The sequence below is a fragment of the Sturnira hondurensis genome, unplaced genomic scaffold (genome assembly GCF_014824575.4).
Source record: "Sturnira hondurensis isolate 20B ecotype Veracruz unplaced genomic scaffold, ASM1482457v3 Scaffold0022910, whole genome shotgun sequence".
NCBI lineage: Eukaryota > Metazoa > Chordata > Mammalia > Chiroptera > Phyllostomidae > Sturnira > Sturnira hondurensis.
This window is the reverse complement of record NW_028095541.1, coordinates 5,755,281-5,770,929: the sequence shown is the minus strand read 5'-3', so window position 1 is coordinate 5,770,929 and position 15,649 is coordinate 5,755,281. Positions and strand designations below refer to the sequence as shown.

At 42.0% G+C, this 15,649-nt stretch overlaps 1 protein-coding gene across 8 annotated transcripts in view; it reads left to right on the top strand.

Moving 5' to 3' along the window:
• The window catches only part of IFT88 (intraflagellar transport 88), a 224,533-nt gene that overhangs the window by 19,792 nt on the left and 189,092 nt on the right, over positions 1-15,649 (top strand). For 2 of the 8 annotated variants that reach the window (XM_037037264.1, XM_037037257.1), the window contains exons 1-2: positions 8,057-8,196; positions 11,117-11,213. In XM_037037264.1, the coding sequence (XP_036893159.1) occupies positions 11,124-11,213 (90 nt within the window). In that variant the 5' untranslated portion in view covers positions 8,057-8,196; positions 11,117-11,123. The other 6 variants (XM_037037259.1, XM_037037260.1, XM_037037262.1 and 3 more) reach the window with 5 other exon arrangements.

Below are 15,649 nucleotides of genomic sequence, written 5' to 3'. Positions count from 1 at the left end.
TGTGTGTGTGTGTGTGTGTGTGTGTGTGTGTGTGTGTGAGAGAGAGAGAGAGAGAGAGAGAAACATCTATCAGTCACCTCCAGCACACACCACAAGTAGAGATTGAACCTGCTAGCTTTTGCTGCATGGGACAATGCTCCAGCCAACTGGGCCACCAGGCAAGGACTGATTATGGCATTTTAGAATTAGATTTAAGTGTCAAGAATGAACCAGGACAAAAAGATAAAAGATTCAAAAGAGAAAGCAAAGGGAAAAGCAACTGAATGTTTTGTACTGACTGTGTGACTACCACACTTGGGTGATTTTGTAGCCAGTATCATTAATTTTATTTTTAAGCGTACCATCCAATTGAGTTATGTTAAGGCCAAGAGCTTGCCTTTTTCATTCTTCAAAAGTCATGATAATGCTTAGTCATTATGTATCTTGACCTCTTTGGCAAACAATAAGCTATAAAATTAATGATTGGACTTTAGTCAGTATTTCCTAGTTATATATTAGAATTCCTTATACTGTGCTTTATTTCTTTCATATGCTACCACATGAAATAAACAAAGAGACATGCAATAATGTGGGCACAACCTGAAATACCTCATGCCTCTTGGCATATTACATACTCATTTCAACTTATTAATGACTGTGTTTTTCGTGGTGTGGATAGAGGTAGGACGCTTTCATTAGGGTAATTTACAGTCCAATGTCCGTTTATTTTAGCACAGATTGTAATTATTGGCAGTCTCAAGTTAATTTGTAACTTGCAAATAAGGAATCTAACTGGCCTGACCACAAAGTGTGAGAATTGAGCTAAACCGTGAGTATACTGTCCATCCACAATTTACAGTCCAAGGATTCTCCCCAGAGGCCATGAAGATGTTTTCTCTGGACTCGATTTGAGCCCGTTTGGAAAAAGAGTGTTTTTCACATTCAGGAATCTGAATGTCATTCAATCAGCTCTGAAGGGACAGAGTCCACTATATTTAATGTTGAATATGCAAAATTGAGTCTAATCATTCTTTTTATTGCACATTTCAAAACGAAGAAAGTCCTTAATAAAACACTCAGGCAGGAGCATGGGTTGTGCCATGTCACACTAACAGTAACAGAAAAAGAGGGTCTGAAACTTCAGTGATCCCCTTTTTATAACACTGAGTGACGACTACCCTCCTAATAAGTGTGAAAAGGATTGTAAATTTCCCTGGGCATGTCACTGGCCCCAGGAAAGAGCCGGTCTCGGTTATTTCAAAGACAATAAAACATTTTTTCTCTCTGCATTTTTCATCTCACTTGTTTCTAACTTTTAAGGTATAAAAAGGTCTTAATAATTCTCAATATTGATAATTTTAAATATTTAATGGGCAATCATAGCATTTCATGGTATTTTTCTGGGCAGAATAGGTGACAGGTTTTCATAGTGCCTAATAAATTGCTTATTATATAAACCAAGTTTTGCTATGCTGGGGTGGGAATCCATGTAGACTACCTGGGTAAACTTGTACGGATACATAGTAACTATACAACTTCATTACATGCTCTGATAGTTGTATAACCTGCTATGGGAATTCTCAGGACCTATTACAAACCAGGTGTTATGAACTGAATCATATCCCCCAAAATTCATGTATTGAAGCCCTAACCCCCAGGACCTCAGAATGTGACTATCTGGAGACTGCGCCTTTAAAGAGGAGATTAAGTTAAAGAGAGACCCTTAGAGACCCTTAATCCAATCTAATGTGTGACCCTATAAAAAGAGAAGATTAGGACACACAGAGAGACACCACAGTGTCCATGTACAGAGGGACTAATATGTGAAGAGACAGCAAGCAAGGGGCCATCTACAAATCAAAAAGAGAGACCTGAGAGGAAACCAACCCTGCCAACACCTTGATCTCAGACTTCCAACCTTTAGAACTGTGACAAAATAATTTTCTGTTGTTGAAGCCACTTAGTCTGTAGTATTTTCTTTTTTAAATATATATTTTATTGATTATACCATTACAGTTGTTCTATTCCCCCCTCTTCATTCTCCTCCACCCACACACTCCCTCCCCCACCATTCTCCCCCCCTTAGTTTGTAACCACGTGTCTCAAGTTCTTTAGATTCTATATTTCCCCCACTATTCTTGCCCTCCCCCATATCTATTTTCTACCTACTGTCTATGCTATTTTCTGTACCTTCTCCCCCCTTCTCCTCCTCCCACTCCCCTATTGCTAACCCTCCATGTGTTCTTCATTTCTATGGTTCCACTCCTGATCTAGCTGTCCTCTTGGTTTGCTTTTGTTTTAGGTGTGGTTGTTAATAACTGTGAGTTTGCTGTCCTTTCACTGTTCATATTTTTCATCTTCTTTTTCTTAGATAAGTCCCTTTAGCATTTCATATAATAAGGGCTTGGTGATGATGAACTCCTTGAACTTGACCTTATCTGAGAAGCACTTTATCTGTCCTTCCATTCTAAATGAAAGTTTTGCTGGATAAAGCAATCTTGGCTGTAGGTCTTTGGATTTCATGACTTGGAATACTTCTTTCCAGCCCCTTCTTGCCTGTAAGGTCTCTTTTGAGAAATCCGCTGACAGTCTGATGGGTACTCCTTTGTAGGTGACTGTCCCCTTATCTCTTGCTGCTTCTAGGATTCTCTCCTTCATTTTAGTCTTGGCTAATGTAATTATGATGTGCCTTGGTGTGTTCCTTCTTGGGTCCAACTTCTTTGGGACTCTCTGAGCTTCCTGGATTTCCTGGAAGTCTATTTCCTTTGCCAGACTGGGGAAGTTCTCCTTTATTATTTGTTCAAATAAGTGTTCCACTCGTGGCTGTTTCTTTCCCCCTTCTGGTACCCATATAATCTGGATGTTGGAACATTTAAAGATGTCCTGGAGGTTCCTAAGCCTCTCCTCATTTTTTTGAATTCTCATTTCTTCATTCCTTTCTGGTCGATGTTTCATTCTTCCTTCTGGTCCATTCCATTGATTTGAGTCCCAGTTTCCTTTCCATCACTATTTGTTTCCTGGACATCTCCCTTCATTTCAATTAGTTTAGCCTTCATATGTTCCTCTAATTTGTGACTATAAGCAACCAGTTCTGTGAGCATCCTGATAAACAGTGTCTTGAATTGTGCTTCTGAGAGGCTGGCAATTTCTTGGTCGCTGAGAGTTATTGGCTCTGGGGCTTTGAGTTCTTCTTGCTCCATCTTTTGGGCTGTTCGTGCCTGTTCCATAGCAGGATTGGAGCCCTAGGTGTTCACCAGAGCAGGGCAACTAAGTCGCTGGGTTGTGATGCTGTATGTGGGGCCAGGGTCAAAGAGGAACTATGGCGTCCTGCCTACCCCTGTTGCCGTGGCCCCCACTGGTGCTGCAGCTGCCACTGTCACCTGGGCCCGCCCATTTCGTCCCACTGCACGTGAATGCGCCACCGCCATTAGCCCTCCACTGGGTTCGCCCCCTGGGTCCTGCGTGGTCCGTCTCACTGTTCGCAAATGTGCGACTGCGGTCAGTCTGCCCCACACCCTGACTGGGTCCGGGCTACTTGCGAGGCTAGGTCTGGGGATCTTTTCTGCCCGACCCTGCTCCACTGCTGGCTCCGCCCCTCTTACCGTCCCGGTTGATCGGTTTGTTTTTGTCGGACTTCCGTATAATTCAATTTTCTGTTCTTTGGCTGTGTCTTTGTTTATCCAAACCTTAGTTATATTCAAACTTGGTTGTGGGAGAAGGCACAGTGTTTCCACCTATGCCTCCATCTTGGCAGGAGTCTGTAGTATTTTATTATGGTAATCCTAAACTAATGCACCAGGAATTAGGGAACTAGGGAAAGCCTTCTTCAAAAAGGGGTGGCCAGACTAACAGAATGAGAGAAAAGACCATTTCAGGAAGAAAGACCAGCATGAATGAAGGTCGAGGGTGAGCAAGGTCAGGGTGCCTTTCAGAAACTTGAAAGGAACGTGGCTGGGGCATAATGAGCAGGTGAGCATGGCAAAGGAAGGGAAGGGTCGCAGACACTTGTCATTTTTGGCTGCCCAACAGCGGAACAGCCTTTGCACTTTAGGAGGAGCTCTCAAAAGGTGGGAGGAAGTTTAGGGGAGCAGACACCCTCTCTTTGAGCTCCCTGAAAGCTAGAACATGGCATTTGACTGGCTCATGCTCACCTCTGGGACTCTGACTCAGGAGGAAGAGGCATGAAGGTCAGGATGCCTATGATGGAGCCCAGAACCTACAGGTAAAACAGAAAGTGCCAGAGGCAACAGAGTGCAGCTGTGTGCCAAGTGTCCAATGGCGACATGGCAGGTGTCAAGAGGTTGGCAGGTATCAAGGTATCAAGATGGCAGATGCCTATAGCAGCAGACTAAGTAAGGTGACCAACTTGTCCTGACTAGCTCAGGATTTTCCTGACTGTGCAAGTGAAAATACCACAGGATGGTAACTCCTTGAGTCTTGAACACACAGGGAAGGTCAGTCTTTGTTAAGGTAGGCAGATTGTCCCTGTAGCACAATTTTGGCTGTGCCTTACCTCCCTGACCTTCTGTTGCTTCGTTCCCTTCCTTTAGTCTTTCTGACAATTCTCAGTTACCTGATAGCTTTCAAAAAATATCCTTTTTGACTTAAGTTGGCAAGAATTTGGGGGTGGGGGGCAGCAACAAAGAATGCTGAGTACTGAGACTATAAAGGGACTTATAAGCCACATTATGGAGTTTCAAAATTTAATTTGTCCAGAGGTTGGGGCAGAGTAGGGGGAGAGAGCACCACAAGGTTCTAAGCAGAGAATAATGTGACCAGATTTTCACTTAAGGATAATCAATTTGGCTACAGCATGGAGAACAGATGGAATGAGAGCAAGATGGAAGACGGAGGAATAGAGAGAGAGGAAGTGGTAGGGAAAGTCAGGATGTTATGGTAACCAGATAGCCAAGGAATGATGGTTGCCCAGACCCTCCAGGTGCTAGGGGGACTGAGGGAAGTGGCAGTCTTGGTTGAATTACTGGTGAACAAAAGATAATCAAGACCTTCAAGAGCACTGACCCTGCCCCATGATGTATCAAAGCAGGCTGAACATGCCCACCCTCCGCAGGATGGGTGCTCACTTGCTCCTGGTTACCAGCCCCTGCAGATGCTCTGCAGCTGCCCTCCATAGCCAGCCATGAACAGAGGGAATGCTGCATCTCTTGCCAGAGCCACTGAGCCCTTCTTTCAGGCTATAGCAGAATCCTGTTAGAACTATGAGCCCAAATTCTCCCACAGGCTGTCACATCTACATCCATGCCATCTCACATCCCTGTTTTCCTCAGTCACCACCCAGAACACAAGTCACTCCAGTCAGTAGCCATGCCCTGGTCCCACCCTTCCCAAAGTCCCCTGGCTTCCAAAGGCTCAACGCGGGGCTCCTTTTTTGTGCATGTTTCTACATCCTGCTCCCCTGCAGCAAGCTCATTAACCCCCAAATTTCTAGATAATCAATTTTAGGAGTCAATAAATTCCAAATGTCTGTCTGCAGATGGTGTCACTTCTCAGCTTTACATCTTTCTATGCAATTGCCTACTCAGCACCTTCATTTGCCTACTTTTATGGGTGTCTGAAACCCAACATGTTTAAAAGTAAGTGTATTTCCTTTCCCACACCTGCTTCTCCTCTGTGTTCCCCATGTTAATAAATTGTACCAGCTTTTGCCAAACTGCTTCTTCCTTGCTTCCCACTCACTACCACCTCTATATGTGATCAATTACAGCCCCTGACCATTTGCTCAATAAATAATTACTGAGAGTCACCTAGTTTCAGGCACTTCTCTAGGCACTGGGGGCAGAGCCTAGAGTGAAAATGACAAAAATCACTGCTGCCTGTGGAGCTTATACATTAGTAATACCAGCAATGTGGTCCTAACATTTTTTTTCTGATGATATAGGGTGTGGTCAATGAACAGCAGCTACCTTCCAATATTTAAAATGAAGATGATTGATCCCTTCCTGGAAGGAACATACCTTGGGGTATAAGCATCATCCCCATACCCCAAGGTTGTGGGTTTGATCCCCAGTCAGGACATATACAATAATCAATCAATCAATGAATAGATGGGTGGAACAACAGACTGATGTTTCTCTCTCTCCAAAATCAATCAATAAATTAAAAAAAACAGCAACCAAGCTTAAAGGAACTTGAATTTGTTTTCAATAAGAAAAATTTTTTGAGGGAGGGAGCTAGAAATGTATAGCCTGGAGACCTAAAGAGATAATGAAAATTGTCTCTGTGTATTGAAGTGCAGTGATGTGAAGGACACTACAGTGTTTACTAATTAATTCAATAAATATGTAGTAGAAATCTGCATTGAGCTAGGCACTGTAGATAGATACTATGAAGAACTTTGTATGATTTTACCAGATTTCCAAGCTAACAGTTTCATGAACAATGGTAGAAAGTACTGGGTCAAAGACAATGGACTTGATCATTTACAGCACAGCACAGCCAGCAGCAGGAACATCATATTCCCTTCAGTTACCCTTGCTGCCCAGGTCCCATTAGCCTGCTGCACATGCAAGGGGTTTGTTTCACAGCTGTGGAACCATAAGCTTAAAAAATCTCAGTCTTTTATGATGTATAGCAAGCCAAAGTGCCCAGCCTTGGCCCCAGAGGGAGACAATCTTTAACATACTGGACAGCTAGAAACCCGCCTTCTTCTTTGAAAGGAGACAACTACCTCAATCTTCCAAAGCTTGTCCCTAAACAAACATCCTTGAAAAATAGCTGTATTAACCAGTGTCCTCCATACAGAACCAAAAGGATGTATGTATATATACTTACTATGTATGTGTAAGTATGTATATATATATATGTGTGTGTGTGTGTGTGTGTTTATCCAGAGAGAGAAAGAGTGAGTTTTGAGGGCTACCAAGTCCAAAATTGAAAAATCAACAGGGCGGACTGGAGAGCCGGGAAAAGTTAATGGTGCCATTCAAGTCTGGAGGCAGCATTCCCTTCTTCTTGGAGAACATCAATCTTTTCTCTGAAGTCCTTCAACTGATTGGATGAGGCCTACCCACAGTATGGAGGATAATCTGCTTTACTCACAGTCTACTGTTATAACTGCTAACCACATAAAGAAATATTTTTACAACATCATCCAGACTGGTGTTTGAAAAAAAGCTAGGTACCATGAATTAGTCCAGTTGACATTAAATTAACCATCACAATAGACTAGAACAAAAGCAAAAGAGATTCAGAGTTGTCGCCCAACATGTACTTAATGTTAAACTCATTAATTACTGGTGTTTTAGACTCCCCCTGCCCTCCCTCCATTTATCTTTAAAATTTAAACAAACTTTATTAAACAATTATGAATTTAATTTTTCATTAATTTTGCATTTCTTAAGCTTTACTCTGAGCCAATTCTACGTGCTTCAGACACAAATTGTCAGTCCTGCCTTCTAAGGCACTCACCAGACAAGAGTAGTGAGGAGCTCCGATGAAGCTGTGCACAGGTTGCTGTTGGAAGAGATAATACGGACAGGAGGAGAGGAAAGAGGAGCTGAAGCCTCCCAGGCAAATGTCTCCGGAGAGTGATTTTAGAGGGTGACCAAAGGATGTCAATGATGACACGGAAAACAGGATTCAAAGGCTCACACATTAGAGTACTGGCTGACATTTTTCGGTCATCTGTTTTCTGGCTGATTTACAAAAGGGTTTGTAAGACTTTGGCTTCCTTTGCTTCCCACGCAGGGATGTTCAGCCTGCGGCCAGGGGCCACTTGCAGCCCAGTATGGCTATGAATGCAGCCCAACACAAAATCATAAATTTACTTAACCCCACCCCACCCCCGCCTCCGCCGCTTTTTTTTTGTTCATCAGTTTTCGTTAGTGTTTATGTATATAATGTATGGCCCAAGACAACTTTTCTTTTTCCAGTGTGGCCCAGAGATGCCAAAAGGCTGGACAGTCCTGGAAACGAAAAGCTGGACGCCCCTGGAAACTAAAAGCGCCCCCTAGGAGCCGTGCCACCAAGCCACCTCTCTCCTCTCCGGCCTCTGCCCCTCCGCCCCGCCCCTTCTCTCCTCTTTGGTCCCGCCCCCTACTCGTTGGGGCGCGTCCTTGGCGCAGAGGACTGTGGGAGTGGTTGCCTTGGATCCCGGCGTAGCTACCGCCTGGAGTTGGGCTCAGCCCCTGCAGGGCCTTAGGTTCTCCAAAACGCCGGTTGCCTAGGCTCCGCTGCTGTAGCCCTGCTGCCTTCACCACGAGGTAGGAGAAGGGCCTCGGGCAGGGGTGCCTGGCGTGCCGGCGCGGGTTCCCCGCCCCCCTCCGGACCCAGGGACTGGGAAGTTTGCTAGTTGGGGCCTCGAGCCACCTGTGGCTGCCGAGAGGCGCTACCCTCCCTGGCCTCCGCTGTGTCCTCCAGGGCCCGCCTGTTCGCCCCAAACCGCGGGTGCCCAGTGCCATCGAGTAAATGCGCCCGCCTGTCCCAAGTTACAGTCACACCGGAACCAGGGTCAGCAACAGATTATAGCTTCTCACAGCAGACGAGGTGAACACTCCCTTTAATGTGTGTCGGGTAAAGTTTGTGAGAAGTGGTGCCTGGAAAGGTGGAATTCGTGAGGTGTTCGAAGACACAGCAGTCTCCCAAGTCTCTCAAATGTGAAAACAGTAAAGACTGGAAGTGTTGTTTTCCCAAGATGCCTTCTAGGCCTAAAACCCCACTTTCTCGTCTATCTGATGGATTTCCTGGCAGTGGGCTTTAGGAGGAACGACAGTGGGCATCTTGGAGGGAGACTTTCCAGCATAGTCAGCAGAGTATCAAAAACAAGTACCTTTCACATTTCGAATAAAGGTTGCGCTGGCATTTGATTTCCATAGAGGGAGCATCCTCCCCAGATAATTTCAACTCGCGAGGTTTGTGATGTGCATAAACTGCAATAGCTTGGAGAATCCTGCAAACCTGAGTTGTTACCTTTGTTCTGCTGCAGTACCCGTTATCCATGGGTACTTTGTTTTACCGTTCCCGCCCTGACTTTCCACATAGTTCACATTTGTATGTTCACTGTATATAAACTGTTTTCAATCTGACTGCAACCCAGCAGAAAGGATGGAGCTCTGGTTCTAAACGTTGCTGTTTTTACGACATACGTGTAAGCCACACTGACTTAAACGGGCCTCATAATTAGGCAGCTCTTGTTCAGCACGGTAGTCTTCAAAGTGTAGTCCCCAGACAAGCAGTATCTGCAGCATTGGGAACTGCTTAGAAATGCACATTCTCAGGGACCGAGGGAGGGTGATGACTTTCACCCAGGACTTACTGAATCAGAAACTCGGGCGCAGGGCGGGTGGGTGGGGGGTGCAGTTAGCAATTTGTATTTGAACAAACCATTACATTTCTGAGGCACCCGGAAGCTGAAGATTGCCCATATTGCTGTATGTGTAATCCCGATGTATTATTTTTTTACTGCTAAATAGTTTTTTACTGCATAAGTATACCACATTTTGCTTGCTCATTGTATTGATGGACACTTGGTCTGTTTTTAATTTGGGACTTATTATCAGTAAAGATCCTGCAAACATTATACAAATATCTTTGTAGACATATTTTCATTTCTCTTGGACAAATACTTTGGGATGAAATTGCTGGGTTGTAAGAGATACAAGCTTTGTCTAGAAAGTATCCAGCGATGTAATATGAAAAATAGACATTTATTGAACAAGATACAAGATACAAGAAACATCGTACATAGGACAGTGATGCCTCAGTCCCCTTTGAAGTAGGTACCTTGGGACCTCACACAGTTCTCCCAATTACCACGGTCTGAAATCTCTTCCCTTTCAAATGTGATTTTAGTTTTGGAAAAAGCCAGAGGTCTCAGGGCACCAGATCTGGGCTGCAGGGGGACCAAATCACTTGGGTGATTTGCTGTTTTGCCAAAAAACTCTGCATGTGATGCAATGCATAAGTGGGTGCATTGTTGTGATGAAGCTGCCAATCACCAGTTGCCCATAGCTGTGGCCTTCTGAATCATCCGAATGGTTTTAATGGAGGATGTTTAAGCTTAATGCAAAATTGAATGCAGATTTGTTGTTCTACTTGCTCAATCATTTTGAATGGAATAGCCACACAGTACACATGCTCACTCAATGGTGTCTACTGCCCCCAATGATTACAGTAGGGTTGTCATTGTTCATGCATGCTCATTCCAGTCCACTCTTGTTGGCTGCCAGGTTACAATGATGTTGTGCAAACCCTTCCTCTTATATTAACAATGGCTGGACTTTTTTCTGGACAGATCTGTATATGTTAACTTTATGAAACCACCAGACTTTTTAAAAAAATTGTACCATTTTACACTCCCACCCACAATTGATATTCCAATTACTCCATATCCTTGTTGACCTTTTGTGTTGTTGGTCTTTTTAATTTAGCTGTTTTGGTAGGTGTGCCATGGTTTCTGCCTGGCACTATCATTGACTATTGCATGCCTTTTTCTGCGCATGATCTGGACGGTGAATTATATACCTCTCTAGTGCTTGTCACTGTCCTTTATAAGAGTAGGTTTGGAATGAATGTGAAATGAGTGCAACACATGAATGTTTTGACACCTAGTTTTGAGAATTTGATGTGAAAAAAGTTTTAAGCCATAAAAATGTGTAGAAGTATATTTGACCATAAAGATTATTAAATAGCTACACATTATTCAATTAAGAAATATTCATTATCCCCTGGCTGGTATAGCTCAGTAGATTGAGCACGGGCCTGCGAACCGAAGGATTGTGGTTTGATTCCCAGTCAGGGCACATGCCTGGGTTGCAGGCCAGTTCCTGACAGGGAATGCACAAGAGGCAACCATACATTGATATTTCTCTCCTTCTCTTCCCCTCTAAAGATAAATAAATAAAATTTAAAAAATATATTCATGCCCTGGCTGGTGTAGCTTAGTGGATTGAGCACGGGCCTGCGAACCAGACGATCGCGGTTCGATTCTCAGTCAGGGCACATGCCTGGGTTGCAGGCCAGTTCCCTGCAGGCCAACTCCCAGCAGGGGATGCCCAAAAGGTAACCATATATTGATGTTTCTCTCCCTCTCTCCTTCTCGTCCCCTCTAAAGATAAATAAATAAAATCTTAAAAAATTCCTCATCCAAAGAGCATATTTACACTGATGATTTTTTTTAGGTACAAATGATGCAGAATGTACACCTGGCCCCAGAAACAGATGAAGATGACCTTTATTCTGGCTACAATGACTACAATCCAACCTATGATACAGAGGTAAAAAAAAAAAACCTACTTATTTTTTATGTTGGTCTTTGTTAAGCCTCTGGTTCATGAAAAGTTTGGATTTGAGGGTTCTTCCTTATTATGCTTTAAATGAAGTAAGCTGACTAAAAGCTTACAGAAAATTGCTCTTACTGAAGACTCCACTAACTTCCATCAGTAATAATAATAGCAGCAGAAGGAAAATCATGAGAAAGGTTATGGAAACAAATTAGTATCAATTATATACTGTGTTCTTCAGCATTAGCTATCTGAATGTGTGAGTTTAAAAGACTTAAATCACTTGAAGTATCTAAAATCAGTTTTTTTTAAAGCCCTAAATTTGAAATGTCTTTTGAAGTTAGTTTAATTCTACTAATTAAATTATATAAGTATTTTATAGAAAAATTAGAAAATAGAAATAGGTATAAAAAATTAAAATCAAAGAAACTCTCATCATCCAGAGATAACCATTAATTTACTGTGCTTCTCTCTCCACACATCTCCCTATGCAAATATGTGTATATCTGTTTATAGTTTGGGTTAAAGTAGTATCATACTCAGTACTGTTTTGTAACCTGTTTTTTCTCTTTCATTAATGTCCTCTTATGTCAGCAAATCTATACATCTATTTATTTTATTTTCTCAAAGATTTTATTTATTTATCTTTAAAGAGGACGGGAAGGAGAGAAGGGGAGAGATATCAATGTATGGTTGCCTCTCGTGAGTCCCCTGCTGGGAACTGGCCTGCCACCCAGGCATGTGTCCTTACTGGGAATCGAACCGTGATCGTCTGGTTCGCAGGCCCATGCTCAATCCACTGAGCTACACCAGCCAGGGCCATCTATTTATTTTTTATATTTTATTAATTATGCTATTACAGTTGTCCCAGTTTTTTCCTCCCCTTTATCCCCTGTGCATGCTGCATTCCCTCTCACTTCCAGCAGTCCCACCCCCTTTTAGTTCATGTCCGTGGGTTGTACATATAAGTTCTTTGGCTTTTCTATTTCCTATTCTTAACAGCCTCCCCCCACCATCTTTTTTGTACCTACTAATTATGCTTCTTATTCCCTATACTTCCCCCCCATTCTCCCCCTCCCCCTGGCATTGATGACCCTCCATGTGATGTCCATTTCTGTGATTCTGTTCCTGTTCTAGTTATTTGCTTACTTTTTGTTTTCGTTGTTAGATTCAGTTATTGATAATTGTGAGTTTGTTGTCTCCTTATTGTTCATAGTTTTTGATTTTCTTCTATTTCTTAGTTAAGTCCCTTTAACATTTTATATACTACTTGCTTGGTAATGATGAACTCCTTTAACTTTACCTTATCTGGGAAGCACTTTATCTGCCCTCCCATTCTAAATGATAGCTTTGCTGGATAGAGTAATCTTGGATGTAGGTCCTTGCCTTTCATGACTTCAAATACTTCTTTCCAGTCTCTTCTTGCCTATAAGGTTTCTTTTGAAAAATCAGCTGATAGCCTTATGGGAACTCCTTTGCAGGTAACTCTCTCCTTTTCTTTTGCTGCTTTTAGGATTCTCTCCTTCTGCCTGGCTGGTGTAGCTCAGTGGATTGAGCACGGGCCTGTGAAACAAAGGGTTGCCAGTTCAATTCCCAGTCAGGGCGCATGCCTGGGTTGTGGGCCAGGTCCCCAGTAGGGGCTGCTAGAGTCAACCACACATTGATGTTTCATTCCCTCTCTTTCTCCTTCCTTTCCCCTCTTTCTAAAAATAAATAAGTAAAATCTTTAAAAAAAAAGATTCTCTCCTCTTTAATCTTGGGTAATGTGATTATGATGTGCCTTGGTATGTGCTTCCTTGGATCTAATTTCTTTGGGACTCTCTGAGCTTCCTGAACTTTCTGGAAGTTTATTTCCTTTGCCAGAATGGGGAAATTCTCCTTCATTATTTGTTCAAATAAGTTTTCAATTTCTTGCTCTTCCTCTTCTCCTTCTGGCATCCCTGTGATTCAGGTGATGGAATGTTTAAAATTGTCCTAGAGGTTCCTGAGCCTCTTCTCATTTTTTTGAATTCTGCTTTCTTCATTCTGTCCCAGTTGAATATTTATTTCTTCCTTTCATTCAAATCATTGATATGAGTCCCAGTTTTCTTCCCTTCCCTTTTGGCTCCCTATATATTTTCCTTTATTTCACTTCGGGTAGCCTTCATTTATTCCTTCATTCTGCAAGCATCTCGATTACATGTGTTTTGAACTCTGTATCAGACAGATTGTCGTCTTTCTCCTCATTGCGTAGCTCTTTTATGGAGTTTTGATTTGTTCTTTCATTTGGGTCCTATCTCTTTGTCTTGGCACCTGTTGTGTTGTAAGGGGCAGAGCCTTAGGTATTCGCCAGGGTAGGGCAATCTGCTGCTTTGTGGTGCTGGGTGGGAGGGGCCAGAGAGGGAACAATGCTCTGCGCTAGCTCTGCTCTAGTCCTACTTTCTGTCACTTCCCTCACTTCCCATAAGTGGATTGTGCTTTTTCAGGTGCTGGTTCCCAGGTGGGTGGATTTGTATGCGTTCTAGGATCCTGTGGGCCTCTCCAATGAACTCTCCTGTGAGTTTGGGAGTTTCTCCCACCCTCACAACCCCCACAAGGTTTTACCACTAGAGATTTTGAGGCTTTAGTTTCTGGTCAACCAGCCCTGCCGCCTGGTCTCACGGGTCCGCTGCCTTGCCAGGGGTCCTCTTCCCTGGCCACCTGTCTCCACCCCTTCTACCAGTCTGGATGAATGTTTCTTTAACTCCTTGGTTGTCAGAGTTCCATGCAGTTTGATTTTTCTGGCAGTTCTGGTTGTTTATTGTTTTTAAATTGGTTGTTATCTTTCTTTTGGCTGTGGGAGGAAGCAAAGTGTTTCTACCTACACATCCTTCTTGACTGGAACTCACATCTATTTAATATTTAGTGGTTACTTATTTAAAAGATGAAATTGTTACTAAAACAAATATTTTAAATTTGTTTATATCATTGTGAGAGTTATAGTTTTCAAATTGTAAATAAACAAAAACAAAAACCTCTATAAACTCATCTTGAATTAGTGTGTGAAAATGGTAAGAATGAAGGATGTGGGAGCTACTTTACATGCTAATATATAAGAATTAAATAGTACCATTTAGAGGACTCTAAACTAATTCAGAAAATTTCATTCTGTTCAACTAGAGATTTTCATATTGCTCATAGTCATTTTCAAATTATTGTTTCCTCAGAGAATAATGGTGGTCTTTGAATTTGAGACCTAGAGTGAAAACAAAGGAAGAAAATAGAAACCTTTCACTTAACTCTATATGAAACAAAAATGTAGGTGAGACTGATCATTGTAGAAAATTTGAGAAATACAGAAGATTGGAGAAAAAATAAAATGACATAAAAATCCTGTCACCCAAAGATCACCTGTATTAGACGTATCACCTAGTGTTTTCTTGTATTCTCTTGTCTTTCACTATGCAGGTGTTACCCTCCCAGCATCCAAACACACGCACAGGGGTTGGGTAGCCTCCTTTTTAAAAAATTACATGAAAACAGGCATTTTCCTACATTAGTATAAATTATGAAAACCACTGATATATCCCCCGTTTCCCCATTTATAAAAGTTATATGTGTAAAAAATATGCATGCTTGCCCTGCCTGGGTGTGTCAGTTGGTTGGAGCATTGTCCCATACAACAAGAGGCTGCGGTCTCATCTAGGGGCAGGGTATGCACCTGGACTGAAGGCTCGATCCCCAGCTGGGGTGCATACTGGAGGCGATGATTGGTTTTTTCCTCACATCAGGATTTCTCTCCCTCTCTCTTTCTCTTTCTCTTCCCTCCACCCCCTTTCCACTCTTTCTTAATCAGTGAATATGTCCTCTGGTGAGGATTTAAGAAAAATACATGCTCATTGTTGAAAAACAAAATTACCCATAATTCTGTTATTCAGTACTAGTTAACATTTTCCTTGTTGTCTTTCCTTCCTGCATACAGTTTCAGCATGTTTGACTTGAACTAGTATCTACTTTTCTGTTTGCTTTTTTACATTCAACTATATCATAAGCAGTCTCATAATACTAAAAATTGAAATAGATGTAATTTTAATGGCTGCATAATACTGAATATGTACAGTTGATTTAATTGACTATTTCCTGATTTTGGAATATTTACTTCTAGTTTTATGCTTCTTTAAATAACAACACAATAAACAATTTTATGCATGAATAATTTTCTGTATTTTGATAAAGTATGTTTTAGGATAGAGTCCAAGAAATGGAATTTAGATAGATTATGAATGTAGTCTTTTTTTAAAAAAGACTGCACCAGAGAAACTTCCTAACTCCTCAGGTCATCACAGTATGGCTTCATTATTTCATTTAAAATGAATATTTAGAATATCAGAAACAAAAATATATCACAATAAAATAAAAATATTTGCTTTACCTATAGTTTTGTTTTATCTTACTTAATTGGAATAGTAACT